This window comes from Netta rufina (assembly GCF_964035555.1).
Source record: "Netta rufina genome assembly, chromosome: 1".
Taxonomy (NCBI): Eukaryota; Metazoa; Chordata; class Aves; order Anseriformes; family Anatidae; genus Netta; species Netta rufina.
In genome coordinates, this window is record NC_140123.1 from 147,937,859 (window position 1) to 147,957,073 (window position 19,215).

Here is a 19,215-nt window from a genome sequence, read left to right on the forward strand (position 1 = left end):
GTAATTCTGCATTCTTAGTATAGAGCTGAGATTCTCCCCAGCTCTCCACACTTACTTTCTTTCCATACTCCTTCCACACACCATATTCATCTTTCCAATACCAGATCCATTCTGTTGTAAGAATGAAGTGAGGGGGTCTGGTCACAGAGGAGGCTGTAGAAAGACGTCTAACCTTTCCAAAGCCACAGTACATATTCGGAAATGAGATGCAGGACAAGCCATAGCCACTTTCAGTAACCACGTTACTAGATCTGTTAAGAAAAAAAAATGTTTGTGAAGCTTTTCACATAGTTTCAGAAGCCTGCCACAAAACTTCAAATTAAGTCAACATCACTCAAGAGCAGAATACAAACTTGTTTCCACAACAATACCAGTTCTGTCTTGTGTTTGTACATATTTTTTCCTCTTCAGGTATACAAGGTATTCTAGCAATTCCACGGTGGGGATAGGGATAGGGTGGGTAAAGGGTAGAAAAAATCCCATGCTACTTTTCCATCCTCCACATCAAGAGGTGAAAGAGAACATTACTTCTAATCATGGGGTCAAACCGTATAGACAAGTTCAACCAAAGACGGATTTTCAAAACTACATGTGACAAATCATCATTCATCTAAGGTTTTCCTTAGTGAGGAGTAAGATTTCCTATGGCATCAGCATTAGGAACTATTTATCCACTTTTTCAGAGTGAGAAATACTAGAGTCAGATCATTCCCATAAAATAATTGAGGCAGGTTGTCCCTGGCCAGCAGCCAGGTACCCACAGAATGGCTTGCTCACTCCCCCTTCTCTTACCTTCCCTCTTCATTAGGACAGAGGGGAGAAAAGAGGAAGAGCAAACACAAGAAAACTTATGGGTCAAGGTAAAGGAAGCTTATGAAGTAAAGAGAAGAAGGGGAACATAATAAATAACTAATGATTTTTAAAAAATCAAAGAAAAGCAAATTGCTTCCCACCTCCCACAGACAGACTGCGCAGCAAGCCTCTGAACAGCAGCCGCCTTGGAAACCCCCAAACTCAATCCCTCTTCTTCTAGCCCTGTTTTTACGGCTGAGCATGACATTATTGGGAAAGAATATTCCTTTGGCCAGTTCAGGTCAGATGTCGTAGCCACGTCCTCTCCCACTTTCCTGCCCACTCCAGCCCAACTCATTTGTGAGGGCTGAGAGGGACAAACAGAGAAAACCTTGACTCTGTGCAATCACTGCTTCAGCAAGAACTAAAACACTCGTCTATCAGGAGTGTAGTTTTAGTTACTAACCCAAAACACAGCTCTGTATGAGCTGCTAAGAAGAAAGTTTTAACTCCATCCCAGTCAGACCACATGTGGTAATCCAAGGGGTCCTATACAGACTTTGAGCATGAATAAATCACAATGGATCATATCTCCAGCAACAGCAGATCAATGAAGCCAGGTCAGCAGAAGAATGCAAACAAGGCTAGTTCTGTAATGACTGCAATAGAATTGCAGCAATTTATAGCCACTGAGGACCTGGTCCAATATTGCACGTCCAGAGGGCAAAACTCCAAATGCTATTAAATCTTGTAAGAGTTTATACTGATGTTTTTGGGTCACAATATTCTTTTTCTATTTCTTCCATATTATCAAAGACCTGCCATCTATATGGCAAGTGAAAATGAGTTCTGGTACACTTGTCTATGGAAGTAAAATGAAAAATAAGACATGCGTTACTTTTAAAGTCTTTGAGGAAGACTCCCACATTTGAGGCACACACGTATACCTAGCTGGTGAAAGTATCAAATGCACAGCTATGGCAAGTGTTCACCTATGGAATCATTACAAGCAGTAGTTCAGAATTTTTCAGCATGATCAAGAAAAACTTGACCCAACTTGGTACGATTAACCACCCAGTCCCACAGAGATATTACTAAAAAAACAGTGTTCAGTTTCAGGTTAGCAGATAGCTCGTTTAAAGACATCAGAAAGTCAATAGGCTTAAGAGTGCAGTAACTATTCCACTAGCAACAGAAACAGTGGTTGCAGTATCAGTATCGCAGGAAATCACTCAACAAGTCAATATGCAGTCATTCCTCAATAGCACTGAAGAACAAATCACCAGTACACATATGCATGAACTTTAAGTTAGCTTTCATGGTAGAGCAACTGGCAACATAACGACAGAAAGTCAAGATGACTGCGCCACAGTTCGTATGAGAAGATGTGCAATACCTCAGAGCTATCACAAGTCAAGAACATCAAAAAGGAAAAGGATGACAAAAGGACATCTCAACAAAAAAAGTCACACAGCGGCATTTTTCCGGACAAGTCAGAACATTTTCAAAGGGATACCAAGCTCAGACAGATGCAACAGAAGAATGCTGGACAAAACAAGGGAAAATGCAGAATTCAGAGTGTCTTTTGTAGTTATTTGGCAACAGGACGCCCATCTTTCAGCAATCCCTTAGGTGAACCCAGCTAAAGCAGCCAATCTCCAACGCAGGACAGTATTAGACATTTCAGAGCAAGACAAAACAACTCTTTTGTGTGGTACATCGGGTCAGTCAAACGTTTTCTTACCAGCACTCAGCATTACGATGCAATTTAACTAAATATAAGCATAAGCTTCAAAGTTTCCCTTTTCTGTGGAAAACGTCTATCACTTTCAGCTTCTCAGAAAATGCAAACAGACTGGACTTGCTACAGTCACAACCTACCTTTAAAACCACAGCTTTTGTACAGATGATACAAACAGATCTGTTCTGATTCATCATTATTTGTAGATGAAGACTCCTGGCTAGAGCTGTGTTTTCTCTCTAGAGGGGGAAATTATAAGCCTTATTAATACACTTTGTTTCAGTAAGTCGTCTTACAAGTGTAGCTATAAAGATGTCTTTGATAACCTCATATGCACAGGAGTCCTATCCCTTATCCACCCTTCCTAAATTTGTCTTTCTTATAGCTGCTGAATTCCTCAGATGCAGTTGCTAGCAGTCACCACAAAATAAGAATAGAATCCAGTGCCTCTGCATTTTGCGATGGACTTATCTGTGCATTCCACTCAGTTGTTCAACATAGGCAGCTACAAAATTCAAAGTGTCATAATTTGATACTTTTGTAAATCAAAGCACACCTAAAGAAACAATAACTGCAGGGAGAATAGCAGAGATCAACATACACACACGTGGATTCTCCATTCTGTTATCCATTTTTTTCCAGTTAAATTATAGTAACTGACAATTCTAAGGAACTTCAAAAGAAAAGAGCAAACAAAATATTGTATCTCTGAGAAGCATTTAGGATACTGCTCTGTGAGTTCTTGTGCTAGGCAATGGCTATTTAAAAGAAAAAAAAATGAGAAAATAGTTTATAATCACACAAATGCGACTTCTATTCTCAAATGGTTCTCTACCCTCGTTAATGCGTTTTCATGAAGAACACATCAAATATCTCCCAATCTCCAGGTTGCAGTTATGGATTTCTAACCCCCATTTTAAATTTATTTATTTTTTAACAAAAAATCCAAGGACTATATTTCTCAGGCAACCATGCCTTGAAATCCACTCCACTTGAATTTAAGACAAGTCGCTGCCAATGACTTGGGTGCAAGGTCCATCCTAAAAGATACATCAGGACGCGGAATTCAATTTCCTCTTTCTTAATGGCATCTGTGTGAATATTCACTATGGTGACTCTTCTGGTGCTTTCAAAAGATTATATGATTTACCTTTGCATGGTGAAGACTTGTTATCTTCTATGTCATACACACTTCCGTTGTTATTTTGTATGGCATACATATTCCTATAAATGGAGGGCAGTTTCTGAATAATGTCTGGGCTTATTCCCTGTCTCTTCAGTTTCTTGTAACTTTCTGACTTTAACAAGTCATGGGATCTCTTGCAGCTGCTGCCAAATCTGCACTGTCCCCGCAAAAAGTACTGGCAAGCATGCAGCTTGGTGCAGGTCTCTTTAAAAGTACAAGATCCATAAGGTCCATCACCTTTGTTGTAATGCAAGCAGACCTTGAGTAAGGAAAAAAAAAAAAAAAAAAAAAAAAAAGAACTTAAAGATTCAAGTATAACATGCACATATATTCAGACTGTTTGAATTCAATAAATTTTACATTTGCATTTAGAAGACATACAAGTTTTTCTTCTTGTTTTCCAAGTGATTACTTGATAGTTTTTTCCTTTTCCCTGCTAATGTCCAGAAAGATCTTTCAGCAGAAAACAGCCGTGTCATTGACATTCTCAAGCAAATAGTATTTTGCTCTGTATCATATAAGTGTAGGACAGCAGATTTTATTCTGTCACTACCCTAACTCTCCAGTTTTCTAGTTTAGGAATAGTGAAATTTTTCAACCCAAATTTGGTGGTAAGCAGTCCTGAGTCTGGCTGGCATAGAGTTAACTTCCATGTTCCAGTTTCTTCACAGCAGCCTGTATGCTGCTCTGTTTTGGATCCGAGACCAAAACACTGCTGATAACATACCAGCGTTCATCAGTAGCAGAACACTGCTTGCACAGCCAAGACTTTGTCTTCCCCCCACACTTCAGGAAGGCTGTGGATGGGAAAGAAGCTGGGAAAGGACAAAGCTGGAATAGCTGACCAAAGTGGCCAAAGGAATGGCCCATACCTTACAACATAAAGCAATAGAAACAGAGGGACTGAGGGGTGTCCTCTTACAAAGTGCTTGTTGCTTGGAGACTGGCTGGGCATTGCTCTGCTTGTGAGCAGGGGTGAACATGCAACACTTCATCTCTTCCTCTCTTTCCTCCACTTACTAAACTGCCTTTAGCCAGACCCTCACTCATATTTTTCCACTTTTGTTACTTCAACTTTCTCGAAACTGTCCTGCAGGGAGCAGGGGAAAGGGGAGGGAACAAGCGGCTGAGTGACTGCTCAGCTGCCAACCAGGGACAACCTCCTGTGTAAGAGAACAGGAGATTTAAAGTATTACATTTGGATTATGCTAACTAAACTGATGCCTAACATCTCCAGCTAACATTGAGCCTCTTCCACTTTGTGAGGGTCACCGAAACAGGCATACGGAACCATCACACCACTGCTCACCTCAGGAAGGAGGGAGGGATCGTTTTGAAGCAGAAGCTGACGAAGTTCATTACTGCTAAAATTCTCAAATCCATAACGTTTTAAAACACGGTGATTGTGGTCGGTGAAGAAGTCGTGAACAAACTTGCACTCCTTCCTACACGTTAAGAAAGCCAAGTGCAAAATGAATGTGATGTACTGGCACAGTTGCGCTACCCCATCTATATTACACTAAACAACTTTAAAGGCACATCAGATTAGTTAGTTCCAGAAAAAAAATCAGCAGCACTGCCTTCTAAAGTAATTACGTGATTTGCACAGCAGACTACGAAATTACCCTGAGGGTAATTACCACGCTACTTCTGATTTACAGCTGTTACAGCATTACCACTGCCTGACAATATCGGCGTGTTTGACCTGTGCACAGGGAAACCCCGAGAAGCCAGGCAGTGTTTGCTCCTGCTCATCCCAGGGCATCCCTGCTCAGCTTTGTGGGATCCCAGCGCATCCCTGCTCAGCTTTGTGGGATCCCAGGGCATCCCTGCTCAGCTCCGTGGGCACGAAGCGAAGCGCTCGGGTTTGTTGGAGGCGCCAGCCTCTGCGGGGCAGAGGTTAAACAGCGCTTTCACCCTAGCCCTACAGGGAAGTGGCAGAGGCTCCAGATAGGACGGTGGGCTGGAAAGGAAGTGTTGCAACCCAAACAAGTCTGAAACCTCTCCTGCCTGCCTTGAAAAAGACAAAACAAGAGCACTTCAAGTACCTCGGCCGGCAGGGGAATGCAAGGAAGGGTTTTACCGAGGCCTCTCCGTGCCGGGAGGGCACAGCTAGCGCAGGGCCCCTCTCATCTCACCCAGGGACCCCCGGCCGGGCCCAAAGCCCCGACCACCCCCGCCCAACGCAGCCGCACGCCCAGGGCTTGTGAAAAACAAAAACACCACACTTTTATCCTCAAAACGCCTCTCCCCGCAGTCCCCCCCCCCCCCCCCCCCCGGCACCCCGCTGCCTCACCTGGCCTGCTGGTTGCGGCAGAGCCCCTTCAGGTGGTACTTGCAGAGGTGCAGCCGCCCGCAGCGCCCCTGGCAGCCCGCGCCGTGCTCCGGGCACAGGCGCAGGGCGCTGGTGGCCACCACCACCACCACCTCCTCCTCCTCCGTGTCCGCCGCCTCCTCGGCGGGCCGCCGCAGCAGGGTGAAGCGCTCCGTGTCCCGCAGCACCGGCTCCAGCAGCTCGGCCCTGGGCCGGCCCGGCAGCTGCTGCCGGAGCTCGCTCAGCTCCAGGCTGCCGCCGCTGGCGCACAGCACCCGCAGCGCCTGGGCGGACAACGCCATGGCTGGGGACAGCAGAGGCATCACCCCCGGTCCCGGTCCCGGTCCCAGTTTTGGTTCTGGTCCCGGTCCCGGTCCCAATCGGCCTGGCCGGCCTCGAGCGGCTCTTCCCCGGGCCGCTCCACCCCGCCCGAGGAAACGAAAACGAAAGCGGAGCGCGGCCGTGCCCGCCCCGGGGCCGGCTTCCCCGTGCCGCCTGACGGGGTGGGGGTGCGCCCTGCGCCGCCCTCCTGCCGCCGGGCCTGGGGAGCCATCCCTCAAAAAGGGGTGGCAGGTGTGGGGTGAGAGCCCCAGGAGGCCTCAAACAACTCTCCCTGCCCGCTCTGGTCGCAGAAAGAAAGGCTGGCCTGTGAGGTCGACCGCCATTAGGCGCCAGGAAAGCCTCTCAGCAAGGTTTCTGACCTGTGCCAGGTTTCTAAGGATGCTTTGCGAGGGGCAGCCTCGTGCTGCGCTCAGTTAAAAGCTCAGCCCTGGCCACGCTGGTTAGCAATGCCCCTGCCCTGGCTGCACTGCTGGCAGAACCGCCTGATAGGGTCACCTCATTCTTTTAAACTGCAGCCACAGCACCGGAGTGTGGCTCACCTCCAGGAGCTCACAAACTCTGGAGTGTGGGAGTGTGGGAGCATGTCTTCGTTTTTTAACGTGCTTTCCTCGTTGGGTTGTTTGGGCACTTCTTCACCCTCTTTCAGAGGAGTGCTTTAAGCGATGCTGAAAAAACGGTACGAAACACCACTCTTTAAGCCGGAGTGCCGGCAGCAGGCACAGGCACTGACAAAACTGATAGCACATCACATCAAACAAGCGTCCCGCCTACTTCCTGCTTCTGCCACTCAGGTTCTGCTGCGTGCAAGGTTCATCTGGCTGCCTTTCCCCTTGTTTCTTCTTATTTCCTGCTTCCCCTGTGAGACCAGGAAGGGAGCGACAAAATGAGAAGCTACACGAGTACATCAAACAGAACAACAGCCATGCTCTGCCACTTAGAGGCTCATATAGATCTGTAGCCTGCTGCTGACGAAGGATGTCACCAGATGCCTAGCAGGCAATGTGAGAGGCTGTAGAGTCACTGCCCTTCAGCCCTCCCTCCCAGCCTCGGCTGATTAAATTTCCTGAACCACAGAAAAGCGCTATGCACTTTCTTGATTCAATTTCTGATTTTGTAGCTACTTATATCCCCCTTTGTTGTCTCTTTTCCAAACTGAAAAGAGTTTGAATCTATTTTAACTATTCTTGGCATAGAAGTCATCCCATAGCTTGGGCTGTCTTTGTCCTCCTTTGTTTCCTAACACAGTCTCTCCTTAAGGGGAGGACCTGCAGATGATATGCAAGATGTGAGTGCATCAAATGTCCACAGTAGCTTTTTAGTGTTTTTTTTTTTTTTTTTTTTTCTTTCATCTATTGCTTTCCTAGTAATCCCTGTTATTTGATTTTATTGATTGCTTTTGAATAGGGAGTGTCGTGGTTCATTTGGAACTCTTAAATATACAGGGACCTCTGTACCCTGTCAATGAATTTTTATTTTATGAGCTCATTAGGAAAGAAGACAAACAAACATGGCAAACAAGGGCTCAGTCACCTTTTGTCCTAAGGGCACTCTAAAAGACTTGTCTAAAATGTGAATTTACTATGTCATCACTCCATTAATTCATGAACTTTCTTGCTCACAGATTCTCTAATTCATAACTAACTCATAACTTGCACGCCTATGAGCAAAATAGTTACCTAGCTGGCGGCAAGAGGGCTTGTGCCTTCTCTGTCACCAGGAAGCACAAAAGCCTCAGCAGCTTGGCTGCTGTTGTTGGATCCACCTCAAAAGCTTTTCAGGGAAGCTGATATATTTATACTATCCAGCTTGGAAGTGAATAGAATAGAATAGAATAGAATAGAATAGAATAGAATAGAATAGAATAGAATAGAATAGAATAGAATAGAATAGAATAGAATAGAATAGTTCCCGTTGGAAGGGACCTCCGAAGATCATGAAGTCCACATCAAGTCTACAAAGACCATCAAATCCATTTGGTCTATGCCATTTCTATAAGTTAGTGGATACTGAAGAAACCTCTCCATGGTTAATATGTAAGAATGCAGGGGATGATGGCTGCAGGAGACAGCAAGCTGCAGGGGATGACAGCTGCATAATGACCAACGTGTTGCTCAACTCTGACCAAATGGCTCCCAGTATATGCCAGGCCTTAGTGTGAGCTGTGTGTTAGGCCAAAACCTGAGCAGTTAGTGAGCAAACTGCCACATCAGAGCTGGTGTTTTCACAGAATTATGCCACTATCCATAGATCTCATTTCTGACTGGTAATAGGTCAGAAGCCATTCTGTCACCGAATAGCCAGACCTATAATTCTGTCAGTTTTCCCAGGAGAAAAAGTTGAACTAGAAGAGCAGCCAGTGACTGATGCAGAAGAAAGATTTGCAGATCTTCTTTTGAATTTAAGTACCTTCCCATCCCCAAACACATACCCAAAATAAATCATAGCTTTTTCCTTCTCACATGAGTTTCTTTAGTTTGTTTTGTGGCATGTTCCTCAGGAAGAAAAAAAGTACCTCTTTGATTTGATACAACTTCCCCACCTATGAATTATATATAAGCAAAATTGTATATTCTCCTTCAGAAGGATTTTCTGCTAATGAAAAAGTCACTTTTCATTTGTAAAATTAAATATCTCCAATGTAAGAATGGATTTCATGAGACCTCAGGGGCACATATGGCAAGTGGCTTCTCTTCACCTCCCAAATACGCTAATTAAAGGTAAGGCTGGAACTGTTTTGTTAAATGCCATTGTAACGTAATTGCTTATGAGCTATTCTACCTACCGTTTATGACTGCTTTGTGCATTGGCCCTGTAATAAGCTCCCTTTAAGCAGTTCCTATGGTTTCAGAACAGCTGCTGGACCTGCACATGGATTTTTAATAGCTGTGGGACTTCAGGTATAGAAGTTTCAGTGAGCCACCTCTGCTAACATATGCTGTATTGTATGCTATTGTGCTATGAAAACTTCACCCTAGAAATTTTCAAATGTCAATCATTACATTAATATCTTTATTTTTAGTAACAGTTGAAGGATAATTGTGTTATTTTGAATTGCAACATCATTTCATAATCTTGCATGTGTTGGTCTTCAAAATGGAGTAATGTAATGACTTTTCAATGAATTTGAGCACAAACCTTTAAAAAATCCCTAGTTTAATAGTAGGTGGTGCAAACCACTTCCCACCCCATCCTTCTGTTTTAGCCTTTCCCCTACCTGGCATGGAGAAGCTTCTAGCTTTGGGTTGTATGCATTGGATGGAGACATCATACTGAGCCTTCCTTATATTTCTGTAAAAGTTGTAATTACACAGGTAAGGAAAATGAGCAGGAAAAGGTAGATTTTGGACTTAGTTGTGAGCTAGAATGTTTGTAGGTGGAACACCACCTTCTGGTCTGTACAGCTGCACTGCTGACTGGGGACTTAGAAGTTTGGAAGAGCAGTATGTTCCTTTGACAATGGTTTTGATCACTTCTCAACCTACATTTAAACACGTGTTCAGAGGGCTAATCCTTTCTCCAGTGATGGTCTGACAGCACGGTTACTTTTAAACACTTGGCTAAACTTTTGGTAATGTTGTGTGCAACTGATCCATTCATTCTGGCTTGTATTTTTTGTATACTATTTCTACGCATTACACTAATTTCTTCACTTATCACTTGCATTTCTGAAATGTGGATTAATTGACAAGATCTCTGTATGACAACCTTCCAATTACAATCCCAGGAATTTCCCAGAGGCACACTAAACTGAAAACCAACCAACCAGCAGATGACACATACCCACAACTCCAAAGCAAGAAGCAAGAACTCGGTTCTGGTGCAGTACATGATTAACACCAGAGAGTGGGGCTGTTGGCTGTCCCAGAGATCTTGCATCCTTAGCAGAAAGCAGGATAAATCCTCGTTTTCCATAGTTGCCTGAGGACTGAGATTGTTTTCATCATCTAACCGTATAGACTGGGTGGGATATATAACACCCATTTTTTAAATCAAACTGTTTATTTAATAATAATGAAATGAATGAACTGTAATAAAATAAATAAATCATAAGTATAGTTTAGTCTAATGGTACATGCCAGAATTTGCATTTTTTACAGATTACATTTTTGCGTAAATACTTCATAAGTGGCCTTGCTTCTGAAGAGAAAAATAATTTTGGACTGAAAACTCACAGTTCAGTTAGTGATATATTTAGTGACTCTTGTTTGTCATTGGCACAGCTCTAGTTTTATTCTGTTGAAGCATTAGTTTCTAGGTGCAGGTGTAAATGTCTGTTTATTGTGCCAGCCATAGGCTTTTATTCTTCTCAGCAGTATAGCTTTAAAAGGGTGTTGTTTTCATACAGACCCATTGCCTTTTACACTGGTTTCCTCCATCATACAGAAACTACATCTTCTAGACACTTTTTTCCTCTGCAGATCACCTGTGTCCCCTACTTAATTCTTCTAAGGGCTGTCAGGCACTCTTCTACTAGGTCTGGTCCCAAACTTACAGGAGTTTATGTGGGCAGGAATCTCTTCATTACTTTTGATACCACAATTATCATTCCTCTGGTGGCTGTTTCACTAATCCGCTATTTCATGAGGCTCGCTCTTGTTGGAAGAGCAATACAGAGCCCTTTCAGCTCACATGTAAATACATCCCTGAAATTTGCAGTGTGTTTGCTGGAAACAAGTCTCTGAAGCACATCTTTCTCTCAGAACTTCTTAATTAAGGGGTAATACTATATTTTTAATACAATATGGATCCTCTAATAAGCAGTTAGTGAGCAACATCCTGAGCAGCAGGATTTTGATTTACCCCTGGAAAGGCTGTGTGAATGGAAGTATATATGTCGGCCACAGATATACAGAATGTCCTTAACAAGTGGCTCTGCATGGCTTTGTCCAAATTTCTTCCCATGACCCTTTTTACAACTGTGAAAGTTTCTTAGACCGCAAAGGCACTCCTATAAAGACCAGGGAGGCTGTCATGATCATGAGGGGAAAAAAACACCAACCCATTGATTTTACCTTCGTTTTTATTTTTCTCGTTCTCTTCATTTTAAATTAAAAATAGATAGATAGATAGATAGATAGATAGATAGATAGATAGATAGAAAGAAAGAAAACAAGGTGAAACTTGTGTGGCATGGGAACCAACCAAAACAAAAATTTTATTGAAATAGGTACAAGTAGAGATGCCCGCAGTTTAGAAGCCTTTTCTTGTCTCAGAACAGTTTTGCCTTCATTTGTCAATCATCCAGAAAAAAAATGACTGTCCTAATATACATATATGGCTGCTAATTCCTCCTTTAACCCTTCCACTTTGAGATAGGAATGGCTTCCCTGTTGACAACAAGTGAATAGGAATCCTGTTTTCTTTAATGTGCCACCAAACCACTTATCTACGTATCACAGATATTTGCTTAACATAAATTCATTCAAATTATCCGTTCCAACAGTTCAAACTGTTCTTTTAAAAGCTTCCTAACTTTTCAGAGTTTTTTTGTGATAAAAAAAAAAAACAATTTCTCTGGAACCAGAACAATTACTGAAGCCCATGTCAGTTTTCATTTTGCACTGCAGTCAGCAACAATGCAAAAGCTGGCCTGACTGTACGGTGCTTCAACATATGTTAGACAAAATATGAAATTCCATTGATAAGAACTTAACCTCTGATGTCTCCACCAGTGGTAAGAAGAGATGTGTTTATTACAAGAAGAGATGTGTTTATGATAATGTGTAGCACATACAAATTAAAAGTCTGAACATACTAGTTCAAAACAAACAAGCAAACAAACAACCTTGCTATTTTTTGTTTATACTATTGGCATTTTAATGACAGTAATAATGGTACGTGTTCATCAAACCAGTTTGGAGCACAGGGCAGAAGGGATTACTTGGATCAGCAAGTCTATTTCCTCACAGTCACATGAACTTCATTTTTTAGATATCCAGTTCAGAAAAGTCCACAGCATAATCAGCAGGTTTCTTGAGTCCCAGAAAGCTCTTCTTTAGCACTTTCCAACAAACTTAAGGCATGTACCCTCTGAACACACCCAGGAAAAAGAAGGATCATTACAACTATGGAAGGGGCCAATAGATTTCAGAAGGAGTATGTCTATTTTTCAAAGCCTTTGAAGATAGCAGTCAGCTACAAATTTGAAATGAAATTTGCAAGCGAATCTAAAACAAAACCGAAAACCAACCAAACAAAAAACCACCACAACAAAAACCTACCTTTGCAAGAAATAAGAAATGTGTGGCTTTATTTTCTATTTGCTATACCCTACTTTCAACTGAAGCTTCTTTACTTCAGTGTGAACTTTCTGAAGTTTTCCTGTGCCTTCTTCCTTTATGGGTCCATTTACTCCTCTGTGTGCTCATCAGCTAAATTCAGTTATTCATGTGGTGTGTCACACAGCACCTGGAATGTCACAGGGAAATTATTCAGAGATCAGTAGAAGCTACTTACGGTGGCAGGGGATAAACATAAGAACCAAAAGACCTCATCAAAAAGAAAAACAAAAAACCACCCTGTGCTTTCCAGAGCTTCTTGCAGTAGTATAGTAAGGTATAAAACTAACCTATTCATACAGTACTTAACAGCTATCTAGAATCCCAGCTAAAATAGATGCTTGGTAAAAGGAGGCCTAAATTACACAGAATATTTATGCATTTAATTGTAACTACATTTGTGAAATTAGAATGTATTCAGACATATTAATCAGATACAGGACATACAGCCAAAGAGTACTTCCATTAAGATCAAAGGCAATATACTCTATAATGTAGTTTATTACTAGTATTGACAAAAACATAATTTCAAAGACTCCTTCATTTCAATTCTTTGGTCAATGACCCAAAAGAGAGGCGTTTTGGCCAGGTACTCATTACAACTGGCAAGATACACTGGCTAATTGAGATTCTCTTCTGTTGATCTGTGCAAGGCAAATCTTCTACATTGGCATAGAAAAAAGGGTGTTTATCAGCTCAATTGCTGTTGGCCTTGTTTTCCTTCTTGCCACACAGCTCTGTCTGTATCAAACTATTTATTGAGCTATCTACCTATGCAGTGCCTTCTAATTTCTGTATAAAAATACTTTCCATGTATTTTTGTGTAATGAATGCATTCACTTCTTCAAAAGTTTTAAAATAAAGCTGGTATGTCTGCTGAAATGTAGGATGTGGAATTACTGCTTTTCTTCTGTGAGAATGGTGCTACCGTATGTTACCAAGTTTCACCTTCTATAAAAAAAAAAAAAAAAAAAAAGAGGAACTTATTTATAATAAATATTATGCTGAGTCAAATAAGTCTTCTAAAAGCAGATTTACAATTATTTTCTAGCATTCTCGTAAGAATTCTGTACTTAGAGATTGTTTATCATAGGGTTGATAACATTTTCTTCAGCTTATTTTCCTTTCTTTTGGTTCCTTTGACCTTGAACTTTGGTTCAAAGTTATTACTGGTCAATGTCATCTTCACAAAGAAAAAATTTTTGATCAGTCTTTGTACCTTGAAATAGCAAAGAAAAACCTCTTCAAAAGGCAACTTGTGGTATTTATTATCAGTAATGTTTAATACTTAACTGTTGGCAAATAGGACTGAGTAAGAGGCCTTTCAAGAATACATCAGTCTTTAAAAAGGAAAATAAGAGTATAGTCTAAAGCAGGAAACTGGTAAAACACAACCTTCTTGTCTGTGCATACAATTTTGAAACTACTTTGAAAGGATTTGCGATTACAAATCAAGTACTCAAAAGTTAGTTACAATATGGCAAAATTTGGTTGAGTGGTACAGTTTCAATTTGCCCCCTATATACATGTGTTAAGATAGTATCTGGACTGCATCACCCCCTGTTCCTGCTACAAGACCTTTGCTGTGCATGCATGGGTTAGTGCCTCTTTAATGACTGACTACCCAGTGGGATTTCATTACTAATCACATCCGCATACATAGCTTGCTGCATGCTGTCATATGTTGTTTTCAAGAGAGCACTGCTAACCTCTTTATGGACTTTTTTTTATGCTCCTCCCATTACAGCACACGAATGCTACATAAGCACAAAAACATTTATGTTCATAAGAGCTTTGAGTTGTGAAGACAATCTTATTGTCCCTGCATTATATGTGTGAAACAAAGGCACAAAGAGATTAAATTAGGGAATGCTCATTTTTTGTATTTGATATGAGATACCTAAGAACTCTTGTTTTAGAGAGTCCAGCATTTGTGGGCAGTTTATGGGCTTGGCTGGTGCTCAGTGACAGCAGTTGCAGCTGGTACTACTCAGCATTTCTGCAAATCTGTACCGAGGTCTCAAGTCAGATATCCAGAAAATGAGGAACACACAGCAAGTGACCACCTGTGAAAGTTTGTTCAAAGGGACTTGCCTAGCATCATTTGGGAACTCTGTGGTAAAGACAGGGTCAGAACCCACTTCTCCAGGGCAGCATTCAGCTGCATTAACTTTGAGACCATCCTCTCTCTTCCTTAATCACTAGAGAATTTATAACTTCTGCAACAGATGCAGAAGCATTTCTACAGATGACAGTCTTGTTTACCCAGTTCAGCATTAGAGTAAGATTTATTATTTACGCCATGCACAGAAAAAAAGTAGGGTCCTTGAAAGGAAAATGTTCAAATATGCACCCAGGGAAGAGGGAAGGGACGTGATTATGTTTTGATTTTGGCCTTTTCTCTCGGGATAGTGCTTCTGCAGAGCCGCGATGAAATCTTGGGCTCCGCTGTAGTCTTGATAGTTTGGGACTGGGAAAAGGACGTTTGCCCTTCCTCCTCCATTCCTCAAGCTCAACCCCTCCTGCCCTTATATTTTACAGATCAGTCTTGCCTGGCCCCTGTCTTTGGCTCCTAGTCTTCTTGCATCCCTCAACCTAAGGCTTCTTGGCTCAGACTTTTCACTCCCAGTCCTACTCTCTTAATCCAGGCCCCCAAAAATTGGTTCAAATTCTCTTCTTTAAGTCTTCTTGTTGAATTTGTTCCAAGCCTCTCTTCTCAAGTCGCAGTGAAATCTCTTTCTGGCAGCTCTCCCCATCACTCCAGTGAGCTCACTGGAGTTCAGGGCCCGTGTCTGTGCAATCACCTTCCATCTGCTGTGACTGCTAGCTCCTAGTCTTATCTCCCAGCATCTTCTGCTTTTCTAATTACCAGTCACAATTTACCTCTTACACAGCCCCTGGCATCCTGTGTAGCTGGTACAGCTTCCTCCTAGATGAGCCCATCCTTCCTTCAGCACAGCCTATATTCCAGTCAGTTACTTGTCCCAAGAAATTGCAGTGCTGTCCAGGTGACAGGAGAAGAAAAAGCTGATTTGAAAGAGCACAGAAAAGAATTAGAGATCATCCCTTATGTTGTTGTAACTGCCTGACACAGGATGCAGTAAAACTTGATCTCTCAGGCTATGCATATGAAATATGTAATTTTTGTTGTGCTTAATTTATCTGAGTAGGCTCTATATTCCCTGACTCTAAAAGTTATTCAAGACTCCAACATATATTTTGCACAAATAATGTTAAGAGCTTGGCTTGAAATGACAAAAGTAATTTCTCAAAGTCACAGGTCAAAAATACTATTTGATTTGAAGAGTCATGTGGCACAGTGTTTTGTGGTTTTCCTTGCTGCATTGTGTTAAAAATGTAACTTGCAGGCTGCCTTCTCTGGGATCTTACATGTATTTATTCCTTCAAGATGTCTGACATCGTTTGGGGAATCTAATAAAATACCAGGGATTACCTCTTACTATGTAGTAATCTGGAGTTCAACTTTTTTTGGATGTGTTAAGCACATACTTAGTTTTAAGGCAAAATGTGCTTCTAATTAGACATGAGTTTAAAATTACATCTGATTTTTTTCTAGAGCTGGATCCCTAGCTCAGAAAATCTATGGAGTGATCTTTAAAGAGGTAACTTCTAATTAAACCTCTCCTGTCTTTATTCTGGGTTCTTGTATATGACTGAACTCAGTAGTTAGCCTCCCAACAGCTTAATAACACTTTCACAGGAGGCAACCAGAAGCCTTAATTTGTAAAGCCACAATTCCAGTTTTCAATCTGCTTCATGCTTTTTGATGTTTCTTTTGTACCTATCATATACATCCTAGAAAACTTAACTGAGCTAGACTTGCTGAGACCGTATTGTACGGCGTACCCCTGTGTGGGCTGGGGAAATTCCATGGAAGACATTTACAGCATATATGTGAGGCTAAGGTGTGGCATAGCCACCAAGACTCTTCGTTCATTGTTGAATTCATTGATAATTCAACAGGCATTTTGCCTTCTATTTTAGGTCTCTCACAAAGAAATTTGATTTTAAAATGTTTATTTGGATCTTTGGGCTTCTTTGGCTGTTGTGTGGATGTAGCTATCAAGCCATTCCTAATTTTTATTTTACCTGATCTCTTTTTCTCTTATATTTCATTTTTCTAACCCTTTACACAATGGAACATAGAAAAGAAAAAATAAATAAAATAGACCCACCTCTCAGACAAGTTAGTTGTTGGATTTTACTACTTCTTTTACCCCAAAAGAAACTGAAAAGAGTATGGTCAAGTAGAAGCCATGACAAAAAGACAGTCTGATTTGAAATGTAAATCCATAAACCACTGCTTCAGAAAATTCCCATTCAGAAAAAGGTTCCGAGACAGGAAACAATATTACCAGCATGTCTCCTACCCTACCTTCAAGGTACAGGTTTTCTTTAACATCAGATTGTAAAAATCCCCAAGGCCTAAGTGCTTCTTCAGCACTTCCCTGGTAATATAGGAAGTATTTATTTGCTAGTCATAACATTTTATGCCCATACAAATGTTTGTATCATCAAAGCATAAAAACCCATTATTTGGACAGCTTGTTTTTATGGTCATCTTCAGAGCATAGTAATGAGAGGAATTCTATTTCTGAAGAGCTTCCTTTACCACCCTGCAGTTCCTTAAAATGAGTTTCTCTTATCTAGAATTCTGACATAAATCTGACTTCATTCTACCCCTTCAATAGAAACAGAAAACAGAATGTGCTGGGCTTTTTTTTTTTTTTTTTTTTTTTGGCAATGTGACAATTATAATACCAATAATAGCTTTAAATAGTTCTTGTGTGTTAATTACTTTTATTCAGTGCTTTTGACTGTAAGGTCAGATGTGTTTTCATGTCTCCAACTGAACTCTATCAATAGATTACCTCTCTTAACTATTTATAAATATCCTCCTCGTAACCATACACCTTCCTTTGTTTCAGATTAATGGTTTTCAAGTCTCTACTACTATATTTTTTTCTTCTCAGCCCTCTGTACTCTGTAGGAAATAGATGTCCACCTTCCTGGTGGGACTTAATCTGTCCCTGAAAAAGGCCATTTTGTCAGAGGCTCAAACTGCTATGCTTCTGATTTATTTATTTATTTTATATATATATATCTAGCATATATATTATACATATATATACATACATATACACTCATATATATACATGCATTTTCTTAACTTTGTGGAACTGGTCATAGAGTATGGTACTAATTCACATGAGAAAGATGTCAAAATGTGGTCCTACATTGTAAAAGCCTAATAATGAAAATATTGGCATGTTCACGTCGTGGTACATCTGCCTGTGAGGGGCTGTTGGCCTTCCTATTGCACATTGCACAATTTGGAACAGGCTATCAGGTTACCTTATTTTTAATTATTTAAGATAAAAGTGACCTTCATCAAAAATATCTGGAGGAAAGTTCTTATGAAGCATTTCATCTTTTGGTTGAAAGCCCAAACTGATTTCTCTTTTAAGTTTTCAGGAGGTGAGTGCCAACATACAGTTTTTATTTCTGGTTCCTTCTGATGAATTTGCACATTTTCTATGAAAATTTGAATAATGCAGAAAACTCAGATTTCTTAAAAATGTTTTTCTCTTATTTAAATTGAAATGTATTGCTTTTGTATAGTCTCCATACTTTTTCTACCTATTTTGAAGTTACAAGGGGAATAAATACATTTTGTAGGCTTTATACTAGTATCCTGACATGTTGAATTTAAGATAAAGATCAGCTAGTACTCTTATAACAAATAAAAATGTATACTTATAATGAAAAAAAAATGTATTTTCATTAATATGACAATCATTATTTCTACTCTCTTGCACTACACACTTGGGAATCCCAGGCTGATTCTCTTCTATTGCTTTCTGTTATAGGTGTATTTTCCTAAGGCTGGTAATTTCCAGAGGATTTAAATATACTTTAGAGCTTGCTTGATAATATATGTTGATTCTTCCTCTTGTACAGCAACAACAGATGTGGCGCCTCAAGAAATGCTTAAGTGGTCTGTCTGCTTGAACCTGGTATATGTCTTGTCCACTAATAACGTTAAAATGGCATTACATTTATACTGTCTGCTTCTACATAGGTCTGCTATAGGCCTTTTTATTTATTTATTTATTTATTCATTTCATCTGCACAGACTTTCTAGGACCTTCTTTTCCTTACTGACACATCTTTCTTTAAATCTCTGTCCTTATTTTGTTACAAATATTCTGTTTTGTGGTAGCTGTCATTGTTGCATTCAAAACTTAGGTGCGGGTACTTCAAGGTCAACCTATTCTGAGGCATACATGATAACTATCAATGATTATTCTGCTTTTTTTTTTTTTTTTATGTGAATGTTAAAATAAGAAACTCATGGAAGCAAATCCACAAGGAGGTCTGTGTGCAATCGACTGCTGGAAGCTCGATCTCCATGCTTTTCCTCTTCTTATGCTCTACCTTAGGCATCTAGTAGGCGCTACAGAGACAGGATACTGAGCCAGGTGGACTTTTGGTTTGACCTAGTGCAGCCTCTCTCTCTTCTTAGGCCTTGTTCTTTGAT

General features: G+C 40.8%; 1 protein-coding gene across 1 annotated transcript in view; it reads right to left on the reverse strand.

Moving 5' to 3' along the window:
* LOC311220850 (protein mono-ADP-ribosyltransferase PARP12-like) overlaps nucleotides 1-6,448 on the reverse strand; it is a 16,181-nt gene extending 9,733 nt beyond the window's left edge. Inside the window, exons 1-7 of the mRNA XM_084304493.1 lie at nucleotides 6,016-6,448; nucleotides 5,029-5,164; nucleotides 3,684-3,978; nucleotides 2,674-2,772; nucleotides 1,557-1,654; nucleotides 954-1,159; nucleotides 56-251 (exon numbers count right to left, since the gene is read on the reverse strand). Of these exons, the coding sequence (XP_084160619.1) occupies nucleotides 56-251; nucleotides 954-1,159; nucleotides 1,557-1,654; nucleotides 2,674-2,772; nucleotides 3,684-3,978; nucleotides 5,029-5,164; nucleotides 6,016-6,356 (1,371 nt within the window). The 5' untranslated portion in view covers nucleotides 6,357-6,448. The remainder of the gene's footprint in view (nucleotides 1-55; nucleotides 252-953; nucleotides 1,160-1,556; nucleotides 1,655-2,673; nucleotides 2,773-3,683; nucleotides 3,979-5,028; nucleotides 5,165-6,015) is intronic.
* Between the last annotated feature and the right edge of the window lie 12,767 nt (nucleotides 6,449-19,215).